The sequence below is a fragment of the Cupressus sempervirens genome, chromosome 3 (genome assembly GCF_028749045.1).
Source record: "Cupressus sempervirens isolate cs-2001-9-10 chromosome 3, ASM2874904v1, whole genome shotgun sequence".
Classification (NCBI taxonomy): Eukaryota; Viridiplantae; Streptophyta; class Pinopsida; order Cupressales; family Cupressaceae; genus Cupressus; species Cupressus sempervirens.
This window is the reverse complement of record NC_143120.1, coordinates 169,622,381-169,635,041: the sequence shown is the minus strand read 5'-3', so window position 1 is coordinate 169,635,041 and position 12,661 is coordinate 169,622,381. Positions and strand designations below refer to the sequence as shown.

The following is a 12,661-nucleotide window of genomic DNA, read 5'->3' as shown; positions in this document are numbered from 1 at the left end:
CTAGGGAAGGAGAAAATTTCTTCACTTCATATGGAATCCATTAATTTTTCCTTTAGTAGTCCTTTATGGTCTTGTTTGAGGTTTTGTTCCCTTCAAGGTTGGGGTGTTATTTTAAAAACCTACATGAGTTATCTTTCTAAAATTTAAACTACCTGATCATGTTGAACTTGGAGTACATTCATTGCCAACCTGTCCACATGGTTGTGTTGGTTAGGTTAACATGGCTAACTTTTTAATAATCTTAAGAGGGCCTTTTTGTGTTGTGATCTTAGGTGGTAGGATTTTATAGGATTACAAAATCTAAACATAATTTGTGTTCCTCTTCTTTCTATTATGATGACAGACTTGTCACACAAGACTTATCACATGAGCAAGTAGCCTACTCGGAAATTTAAAAAGAGGATAACATGAATAACTATGAATGCACGAACTACATACATTTATAACATATTTATGTGCCATTTTTTGTTTGCAAATTTCATTTTGGATCTTTTGCAGTCATGTATTCTCTCAACTTTGGATTGTAACACAATTGGTTGTAGCTTTAGATGATATGCCTTTTTGGAATTGTTTTAGAAATCAAAGTGCCATATTCCTCCAACTTTTCCTCCATTCCCTAGAGGCATTGTTAAAGAAATTGTTGAGGCCAAAAGCCAGGTGACAAAATGGAACATTCTATACCAAGGTTTCATGTTTAGATTATATTGTTTCCCCTAAGTCTGTGCCTGCCCAAAGGCATTTGAGTTCAAAAAGCCCTTGCTTCCTCTAGCCCACAGTAAACTACCTTCTTGGACACTGTAGGACGTAGTAAAAATAAATGTTTTAAGAACCCTTCCCTAAAAGCTCAACAAGGATCACCTGACACACCCTTTACCACAATGGCTGAACAAAAACCAAAGGAGGAATAACTCCCTTGTTAAACTGAAAGTCAAGCCCAACAAAAAGGGTAAATTTAATATATAGGAAACATACTCAAATAGTGAAGCTCCTGAAGAGAATAGTACACCTTGTTGATCTACCAGACTGGCTACTAAGCCTCCTAAAAAGGGAAATAATCTAAAGACTGACTCAGAGTTTGATGAGGGAGGACAGAATGATTCAAATGGTAAAAATGACAAAGAGGATAATAGTGTCCACTGAAAAGTGTACACCACACTGATCTACCTGATTGGCTGCTAAGTTTGCCAAAAAGGGAAATAATCTTAAAGACTGACTAAAAAATCTGATGAGGAAGGATATAGTGCTTCTGATGGTAAAGATTACAGACGATGAAGCTACTAACTGCAAGTAGTTCCTCCATGACTCTGAGAACTTAAAAAACGATATTCCTGGACTTTACTAAGAAAGTGGCCATTGAAATGAAAACCTTGTTGCCTACCACTAGCAAGGGCAAGGTCGCAGTCAACAGAGAGGGAGGAGAAAATGTGGACACCTAAGAAGAGAATAACAAAATAAAAAATAGAATCACTAACATGGAGAAATGTCTCCAAGATGTTTCTTTGTTTGTGATGAAGATCATGGACAACTCAATCACCACATTGTGTTTTTGCAAAAAGACGTTTGGGATGGACAATGACGAGGAAGATAACTTTCAAGTTCCTTATTGAAGATTGGGCAACGGGAATGCTTCCTAAACCATGCAAGGCTAAAGAGAACGGGGGGTTGGGACCCTCCTTCCTTTGTGTCATTGTTAGGCTTTATTGGTACCTATAGCCTTGTCTCTAGTACAACTTTACTAGTTTCTACTGTTAATATCTATTTGTCTAATCTCTACTAGTTTGAAACTACATTGTCTCTCACTAAGACTTTATTACAGTTTGGTATTAATCAATGTAATTTGACAGTGTTTTGGTTATGGTAGGTTTAGCGATAACTATGCACATCATTACTCTTTGGATAATGATAGTGTTAGCAGTAGTTGCTATGGACAGGGTTCCAGGCATGGTTTACTCTGTTGATGTTGGCTAGTCTGTTTTTGATATTCAGTTAAGAGTGTTGTTACTATGCTCTAATTGTTGATCTGTTGTTAGTTGTCCATAAGGTTTTTGTTTTCAAGAGGTACAACACCCTTGTTTTGTTGATGTTCATATAAAAAGCAAATCATAGAGGGAGGTGTTGAAGTATAATCTTCATTTAAGTAGCTGCTAGTAATAATATGACAAAATTAGATCATGATGTGACCATATCCCCATTTTTTTGCAATTACAGCTGATGGCTTGTATCGAACAGCTAAACATAATGCTTGGATACTGCTTTGACTCAGAAAATTAGTGTTAAAAATTTGCCTACCATAAATAGATTACTGTGGTCAGCCATAGAATTTACAGCCACTTTCTAGCTTAAAGCATTTTCACTTTTGCTTAATAATAGAACATTAAGGTTGTGAAACTCAAAACTAATATCTTGGTCGTCTCCTAACAAATGGTAGCCTGAACTGTTATTTCTCTCTATAAAACTTCAATCATATAAATATACTTTCCTTCATATATTGGAAAAAAAGGTGGGGAAAAACTACATTAAAGACATTAGGAAAAAAATGTCAACAAATGCAGAGTTTCTGCCTCGATTAGTAAATATTAATAATAAAACAACAGAAGAAAAAAAAACATTTCTGAACAGCACTGATATAAAACTAATCAACAGACATCTCAAGAACACTAACAAATGAAGTAAATATACTCGTTTTGTAAGCCTACCCAAATTTGACCCTTGCACCAACATATATAAAGGCACATTTTATCATGCTTCCAACATTTAAACGTTACATGTACATATATTATACATTTTCAAAGAATTAAGCTGAAACCACTTCCAAGAATTGAGAAGCTTGACAATAATGAAATGTATTTACATCTATTCAGTGCTCAATTTACAAGATTACATCTGCTCCCCTACCTCAAGCTCATGGCAAAGCATCTATCTTTTCCAGCAGTTTTTTTGCCAGTAAAGGATCAGCAGTCAAACTATAATTTTGACCTGCATATTGAACCCAAAGATATTCCTGGTGTGACTCTGGGAGAAGCCGAGCAACCTCTGGCAAGCCAGTACAAGGAGGATTTGGTAGCTCTCTGCCATCTTCTGAGTAAACAATGTCAGCTAGAAGCAGCCAAACAAAATCTTGATCGATGCTTGATAGACCAAGCAAGGCATCTGTAGCGGCTTGATCCAACGTTCGACTACCACAAGAAAAACCCACAGTCAACCCAGTTATCTGTTTGAATATTGCCTCCAGAGCACAAGCACTTTTCTTGTCATTTGCAATAGCTGTGATCATTAAAAAAAATGCTTCTTGCACCTTAAGCAAGGTTCCTTCTGCCATGTCTGTGTGGTCAGTAAGATTGCTACCCTTTCTAAAAGGAAGCAGCATAGATTTTTCTGTCTTAAATGAAACCTTACTCAGGTAAAGCCCCTTAGATAACAATCTTAAAAAATGGGAGCAATCAGTTTTGAAGCGGCGGATGAAAAAATCCCCTCCACATACATGAATTACATTGGCTATTGCACTCAAACATCGGATGACAACCTATTTGGATAACATAAGAAATGCTATTCAGAAACCTTATTTAAGTTGAGGGACAAAACTGTCAGAAAAAACCTTACAAAACATAAAGATTAATTTAATAAGGCTAGAAAAATTTCAGACATCCTGTAGTTGAAATACTTTGCTTCACGTATTAAAGAAATATGCGTTTGGCCTGCATTAATAAAGATCCAACTTTGTTTACAATTTACAAGAATACATTAAGCTATGCCAAAACATGCATGCAAAAACAAAGATAATCAGAATATTCAGCCAACAATCATCACAGTTGCATTTCAGGAAAGAAATAACTACTCATATTTTGAAACAAACAAAGAAAGATTTGGCAATGATTAATAGTCAAGACTGTTCTGCCTCTAATGATTTGTACAAAAATACTTCATTAAGGGAGATTAAGTACAGTTATTCAAAGCTAAAAACCATGACTGAGGTGTTCAAACAATTCCAAGAATGTCACTGAAACAGAATGACCCAATTTTAAGCCAGCATAATTGTTCATATTATCATGCATATTTGACTGCATTTGAAATTACAACTAGTGCAGATAAACAGGAATTAGATTTACCTCGTTAACTTGACAATTATTAGGAAAAACTCAGATGGCCCTCGGCAGAACGGACAAATTCATGGGAGGCTATTATTCATCACAATAAAAAAAGGGCTCAAATCAATAGGAAGAGTGGACTATATAAAAGATCTACAGTGCGGATAAACAGAAAGGGATGAACATATGAACCATGATGTTAGAAATTTGGATACATTGTCTTCGATTTCTAGTTTTTCAAAACTATAAAATAAGCCCAGCATTCCAAAAAAGAATTGTGAAAGCCTGCTACATATCAGTCTGCAAGATAATTTTACTGTCAACTTTTTTTTTTTTTCTCATAATTTGAAACCCTAGCAATGGCCAATATTAAAATTATTTTAACAAAAGCTAAAAAAATTACAGGCCAAAACATTAACATCTTCAAGTCATAAAATACTCCCCATTGCTGAGCAGAGTAATTTTGATAGAATAATTCTCAAAGCATAAACTAGAATGTTTCAAATCTTGCAGATATCAATAAGCATGTTAGAGAAGCCTGGTTATTGAAGATACTGTCCATTTCTCATGAATTGATCCAATGAGTTCAAAATGCCAGTTTCACTAGTCATTTTTTATAAATCCTGAGAAACAAGCATCAAACTTCTCAAAAAGTTAAAAGATTTCCGAATTTGAAAAACTGAAGTTTCACACAGAGTTGGGTGAGGGTGATTAATGGATTTCCAACTAACAAAATCCCTAGTGTTAAGAGTAGCCGCAGAAAGAAATCAGTAATCAATGCAGGTTCAGACAGGAAGAGCACCTGTTAAAAAGATCTATAATGTGGATGAACAGCAAGAGATGAACATATCAACCATAATATGGGAAATTTGGGTACACTTTTAATTTTCTATTTTTTCTAAAATATGAAATGCACAAGATTCTGCAAAAATATTGTGAAAGCCTACATCATTTCAGTCTGCAATTAAGAATTTTTCTGCCCAAATTTTGCTTTTTAGTTAAAGTTGAAACCCTAGCGATGTCCAATTATTAAAATAATTTTGCCCAAAGATGAAAAATTGATAGGTCAAAATATTAATATCTGGAGTCTTATGATACTCACGATCGCAGACCAATGTCTGTGATAGAATAATTCTCAAAGCATAAACTAGAAGGATTTTCAAACCTTGCAGATTATTGTAGAGAAGCCTCAATGTTGTAGACATTATCCATTCCTCACAAATTGGTCACATGGGTTCAGAATCCCAATTCTAATAGTGATTTGTGAGAAAGCCTGATAAATGTGCATCAAACTCAAAAAAGTAAAAGAATTGTGAATTTAAAAAATTACTGTTTCACACAGAATTCAGTGAGGGTGATTAATGGATTGCTATCTACCAAAATAAAACAGTGTGTGGGAATCTCTATGCTAAGCAAATATGAAAGCTATTTCCTAATGAAATGGTGTGGCATGCAAAGGTGACTTAGATCTCATTCAAATAAATATCTGTGAGCCATCCTAAAAATCAACAACAATCATTGTTACAAGGTATATTCTGTTGCTGGTTTATGATCTCGGAAAACATTAGTATACTTTTGAAGAATAAGTATAATTGCTCTGGGAATTTTGTCCAGTTCAAGTCATTGGTTGAAAAACAGAAGAATGGATTCATAAAAATCTTCAAGTCTGATAATCACGGCAAGTTCACTTCCAAGAGAACTATATGAGACAAAATGCATTTAGAGACAATGCGTACACCCCTCAACAAAATGGCGTGGTTAACAAGAAAAAAGAATTGTTGTGGAGATGAACAAGTGCATGAAACACAATAGAGGTGAATATATCTACTAAACAGATATTTGTGCAAAACCTTGCAAGGTGTGACATCTACAGAATCCTTATTTGAGTTGAGACCAAAGGTGAAATTGTGCTTTTGGATGTTTCGCATCTTCATAGAAAATGGAGTAAACAAAATTAATAAAGATGCAGATATTTCTTAGTATAGTGGACAATCTAAAGCATTTGAACTCATTGATACTTCCACTAAGAAAACAAAAGTTTGCCAGGTACAACAATCATGATTATTCTTTGATTGTAACCTTAAACAATACGCTTCCAATGATTAATCAAAAAATAGAATTAGGTTCCCCTAAAAGATGAATTTTCTAGTTCCTCTTGAGCTCCATCACTCACCAATTTGTCAACCTTTGCCTGATATTTCTCCTATTCCAGTATCATATCATAATGAACATCTTTGTGGAATTCTAAGTTGTGACTATTTATCTTCTATTGGTTGTATTTGTCTCATTGTAGAAGGTGGATTCTAAACTGTGACTCTTGATCATCTGAAGTGACATTTTCTTTCTTTGATTGTTGTGGTGTTTTGTTTCTTTGATTGTTGTGTTGAAGCAAGAACCTAAGATTTTGTATAGATCTTCAATAGTGCCTTTAAATTTTACAAAACATGATCATCTGAAGCGACATTTTCTTTCTTTGATTGTTGTGGTGTTTTGTTTCTTTGATTGTTGTGTTGAAGCAAGAAACTAAGATTTGTATAGATCTTCAATAGTCAAATATTACCACTTGGGTTTCCACGACCGTGTAACATGAGAGTCTTGTAGCAAAGTTACATCTTGAGTTTAAGCCAACTTGGATTTTTTTTAATATTGACATCGATTACAAATCTTGTGCTCATTCAAGCAATAGCATGAGAATTACAAGCTTATTCAAGCTTATTCTAAATCTGAATTGGTTCAAAGAGGGTATTCATTATGAATCTTGAAGCCTCCCCTCCTTGATCTGTAGATATAACAAATCCTACTATAACAGAGGGGAGTGAGGGAGCAGCTTCTCTAATGTCTCTCTCTTCCAAATCATCTCTTATAGAGGATTCCACCAAGTCAAAGCCTCCCTTTTCCTTAATAAGGACAATCTGCATGTTTGGAGGAGGATAAGGAAAAGAAGGGCTCTAATTCGAGATTAGATAAGCTGATGTAGGGTCCTCTATGAAAGATCCTTCCACGAATCCTGGTTCTATCCTGGGTGACCTTCCCTTAATGCAAATCTTTAAAATCTTAGGATTACAAATGTTGGCATTCATTTTGGCTATGATAATTGGACTCGAGAACCTCCATTTTGTTTCTACAAAACCTACATATTTCTCTAACTTGTTACCCATTAATTTAAGAATTTCTTTTGTTAGTAGTTCAATAGCGAGATTAGGCAAATTAACAGCCTAATCTATTATGAAGGAGCCTGGGTTGTTCGGGTCAAAGAAAGGCTATCAATCAAGGACTCTAAAAGATTTGCCTTTGAAAACTAGGGCATAAGTTTAAATAACAATTCTTTTTTCAAACTGGTGCTACAACAAGCAATATAACGAAAATCATTTTCCAAGATAGTTACTTCTAATTTCTTATCATAAGATTCATTCAACCATCTCACAATAGATTCTACCTCTGTACCTATTCCTGTCCATTTGGCATAGAGTCCATCCATCTGATTTGAGTTTAGGCAATGGCGATCTCGGAATTGGATCTCTTAGATGCATGAAAGGATTAGAATCCAAACAATGTCTAGACAAAGTCCATCGCAATCTTCTTGTAAAGGGCAGTTTGACCTATGTGAATTTTGAGGATAAGGGTGGGAAGGAATTTGAGTTTTTGGGGGATTAAATGGTACTTCTTGTTGTCTAGACCGTTTAGATTTTACAATAATCCAACCCTCGTCATCAAATTCGTTCTTTACTAGTTCAAAATGATTCTAGGGAACCAAGTCTAGAATCAATATATAGTAAAGGAGATGGCATATTTTAGTCGCCAAAAGATAAAACATTGTCTATCAATTTTTTCCCTAGACACCTAGTCTGCATAGATTGAACAAAACGCAGGATTCATTTTCACAAAAATAACAATAATAATAACAATATAGTGTTTGACAAGTAAAACTCAATATCATAAAATAAAGGTGATATGTTAGAGTTCAGACAAATCACAATTTAACTTTCCAATTGATTGCTTATTATTTGCAAACAAGAATAAAATAATTATTATCAAGTGGATATAAAAATGGATCGATTGAAATGAGACTCAGAAAAATGCAGATTTAGATATTAGATGATAAGTTGAGTAGAAATTGTTATTCGTTGGATGATGTCCATCTTTCTATATTGTCAAAGAATTTGCTGCAATGTAACTTATACTCTCTACCACCAACTACCTATAAATGCTCGGTCTGCTTATCCACGATCTCAAATGCTTGGATTGCAAAAACCCTTGAAATCGAATTAAAAATTCTATGGGAAAAAATGGTCAACAAGAGGCTATCTTCAGCAAATTTTGTGGTGAGGTGGGAAAAACGAGGCAAATTGCGTTTGGACTCGGACTCGACCGAGTCCTGACCAAGTTTTGGCTGACTCGCCGAGGTAGCTACCATAGTTGACTCGCCGAGTCCTACTAGTCGGACTCTACTATCAACCAATGAAAAATAATAAGCTTTTCAGCTTAAGGGTAGGAGGATTTATACAAATATAAAATTCTTATACTTTAAGTTATATTTGTATAAATATCGTCAAGATGTTTGAGAAAGTTTTCAACTTTATAGGAGTTAAAATGCAGATTATAGATTTTGGGGGTTTTCAAAAACTTCCAACTTTAGCCAAATTTCAAGATTTAGCATGCCTTTAATAGTGTTATCTCGCACAACTTGTTTTGGCTATTTGAGGTCAAACTAAAGTTGGAAGTTGATAATCATGTCTTCACTAAATAAGGCTTGGAGTGGGTTGATTAGGTGGATCGAAGGATAGAGGCAGTGATAGTGGCAATGGCAGTGGAGGAGGCTAGAGCACAAGGAGACCCAGTGTAGGACCCTGAGGCCAAGAGAGATTGATCCGACTCTGATGATGAGGATTATGAGGATGAGTATGAGGATGAGGAGGATGATCATGATGAGCATGTCACTGAGGTTCAACTTCACACACGGAGAGATGATGGCTCTAGACTTTAGAGTCTTACATGACCTATCTTATGCATAGTCGTAGGAAATAGGCTACTATGAGCCTTATTTTGATATATGTTTTGAATTTTTGATTCAATGGACTGCATATTCTATTAATACTATAGACATTTGACAGTAACACTATATTTCGATTATGTTATTCAATTTAAATTTACGCAATTTCTTTCAAAAATTTGCATTTATACTTATGTGATCTATGAAAAGTTGTGGATGCGTGCAAAGTAGCTTCTATTTTTCTCAATTAATGTGTATCTGATGCTATGTTACCCGGAAACGCATTTCCACCTCTAAGACCCAAGTTTCGGAAACGGGGACAGTTTCGAGGACAGTGGGACGACAGGAAACATTTCCAAGCCGTCCCCACCTAGAGAGGAAAATCGGAAACGCGTCCTCGAAACACCGGAAACGGTCAACACGTTTCCGAAACTTGTTGACTGTCCCGGGGACTTAATTTTGTTTCCTAGACGTTTCCGGGACTTTCAAAAAAGTTCCCGATTTTTAATTTTTACCACAAAAATAATAAAATTAAATAAGCCGCCTCCTGAACTTCAAATATATTAGAAAATGACTTCTAATGTTTTTTATGTAGATTTATGTTTGTTAATGTTTATTGTTTAAAACTTTAAAACTTTACAAGGAAACGAAATATTTTCATTTCCCATTCCCGACAGCTGAAGGGTTGAAGATCCAACGCAATTCACCTGGTCTGCAGTTTGCAAGTTTGTTGAAGACTCAAGAGCCGAGTTTTGCAAGTATATTATCCTCTTGGTTGTTGACTTTATCAGACGCTATAGAAGATTGGGTGTTTTCATTTCGTCATCTCTATCTAGGGCGAAATTAATCTACACATTGCTGGGGTTGGGCTTGGTGATTTATTTGGCAAATCATGCCTATTTTTGCCGTCTAAGGCTAGGCAACACCCAGCATGTTTTTTAGGGCTTGAATCACCATTAATCTGAAGCGATTTTATTGTGGGAAGCTCACATAATGTCAAGATAATGATAAAAATCGCTGGGCGTTATTTTTAAATTTTTTTGGGGAAGCAATCTACTGGGTAGACCTGCAAAAATTCCCCCTTGTCTGGCAAGCCGCAAGCATTATTCAAGACCTGGTTGCATAAACTAGGGCCCTGCGAGTCATCTATACAGGCTTGCAATGATTTCTTTGGAGTTGTTTAAAACCATTTGTTTTTCAGTTTTCCTGGTTCTAGCTCCTTCAACCGCAGCTCAGCACACCCTATTATTTTTGCATCCTGAAGGACCCCTTCCTCATCATAAATCTTTACAGTTAAATGCTGTGTGACAACATCTTCAACCTCGAACTCAAAATGTTCATTCCAGATAGGATTCAAATTGTTGTTCTTCAATACAAAGAGATCATTGATCAATTAGTTGATTGATCAAATCCAGATGGATGCAACATCCTATATTTACTGTTAAAAATGTCTATTAAAAAGAACTTTAAAAGAGTTATAAATTTATGAAATTATGATTAAATTTTAGCTCAAGAACATCTATCAGCTTAAGAGACATTGTCTAATTAACTTCATGGTTAAACATTTTTGGGATAAGATATCCAATTTGATGTTGAGAAAGATATGCCAAACATCTCTGCCCAGCAGGGAATATCTCAGCATAATTGTGTCAGAAATTTGGTGCTCAGGATGTTTGTCACGATGTTCTTATATTGTAACAGTTCAGTTTTTAGCAGAATTTACTATTTTAAAACTCCTGGATAAGCATACTTGAGTCTTAGTATGGTCTTGCTGTTCTTCATTTGTGCTCTTAATGGCCTGATGTACAGTACTGCAAAAGGATGGGTTTCATAATGAAACTTTCATTCTGAGTTTGGTTTTATCCATATTTATTTATTTTAAGATAATATTATATATGTTAATGTTAAAGTATTCTAAAATTTATATTTAATATTTATTGTGTTAAAGTTTTTGATATTTTAATACTATTTTTTTAATGTATGTCATGACTCATGAGAGAGAAGTCTAATTTTCATTTTCATTTTTGTTGTGAATGTAGAATTGATGAATATTTTTGAAAATTTCGATATGTATATGTATATAAATATACATATATATATATATATATAGCCGTCCCCTGCCGTCCCCTGTTCTTGCCAAAAAAAAAAACGTCCCGGAAACCCGTTTCCCCGTCCCCCCGTCCCGGAAACTTGGGGTAACATAGATCTGATGTTAATTGGCTAAATGATGCATGAAAAAAACTTCAAATCCTTAAAAATCTTTGAATTTCATGGGTTTTTAATTGTTGGATCCATGCCGAGTCTGGCCACCAAGTCCAAGTCTGAGCCTGATTTGGGCTTGCCGAGTCTGAGGCTAGTAACACTGCTTCAGACCCTTGTTGCCTTACTACACACACTTCTCTTTCTCTATTCTTTCATCAAACGCTACACATTGCAAACACTCCTTCACTATTGTGAGAAAGAAAATATTTTAACATAGAACCCATGTTTTTAAATCTACGGAAAAATTTCCTTGTCCACGTTGATCGTGGAATGGGCATATACCATCTCCCAACTATTCACAAATCATACGTGACAATGGAAAAAAATCAACATGAATTGGTAGGCCCATAGCAAGAAATTGCAGGCCTTATAAATCCCAACACATGCCCTGTTTGTGTAATCGCAGGCCTCTAATGATGAAGCACAAGACACAACAATGACTCGAAGGGTCTTTTGCAAATATCAGATATTTATTCGGAATATGTTGCCTTAGATTTTGACCAAAATGGAGCTTTATCAAATAACGCAAGTCTAGTCGGAGTTAAATGTAAAAAGCTTCTCAGCGGTCATTGAGAATTCCTCATTCTATGTAGATTTCTATAGACTTTCATAGTGTTTTCTATAGGTTTCCTTTGGAAGCAAACCCTAAGCTTGTTGTCAGGGAATGAAATATCCATATTTTCTTCCAAACATAGTTCACGAAAGTATCAAATTAGGGCTTATACCTCTTTTTCAAAATGGACTCCAAAATTGTTTAATTGAATCAAAACCCTCATACCATGCAGGCCAAGAAATGAAAAATTTCAATCGAGGGTGCAATTAATCGCTATTTCTATCACAAAATTTACTACACCTTCGTAGATTGAATTTCCTGCCAAATTAAGAGAGCTAGCTGGTACATTAAGATGAAATTGCTATACCTTGTCCCAACATCTCTGAATAATTCTTTTGGACATGAGAACATATCTCATTTTTTTTGTTAAAAACTTAATCAAATTCATTTTATTTATTTTTTCTTTCCTGATGTTCAAAAATCTGATTGTCATTGCTACCCTCCACCCTATTCGTGGCATTTCTCTGCAATGTCCACACTTTAGCAATTGTCCAATTGTGTGACCGTTAACCTATTTCTACATGGTCCTGGAGGCTAACGAAGAGGTTAGTGGGATCCTAAGATGTTTTGGCCTAGTTATTTCCAATTCAAACCAAAACGGAGCTGATTTGCATGGTGTTGGGAAAACTTACTATTTTTAGTAAGTTAACAGGGCATAGGCGATGTCAAAATTAGTGATTGGATTTGATGTTCCTCGATGAGATTTTTCCA

The 12,661-nt window shown here is 35.2% G+C and overlaps 1 protein-coding gene across 6 annotated transcripts in view; it reads right to left on the bottom strand.

Moving 5' to 3' along the window:
- Positions 1-2,720: 2,720 nt before the first annotated feature.
- The window catches only part of LOC149565304 (uncharacterized), a 187,644-nt gene continuing 177,703 nt past the window's right edge, over positions 2,721-12,661 (bottom strand). For 5 of the 6 annotated variants that reach the window (XM_089818838.1, XM_089818835.1, XM_089818836.1 and 2 more), the window contains one exon: positions 2,721-3,523. In XM_089818838.1, the coding sequence (XP_089674964.1) occupies positions 2,903-3,523 (621 nt within the window). In that variant the 3' untranslated portion in view covers positions 2,721-2,902. The remainder of the gene's footprint in view (positions 3,524-12,661) is intronic. The other variant, XM_089818840.1, reaches the window with a different exon arrangement.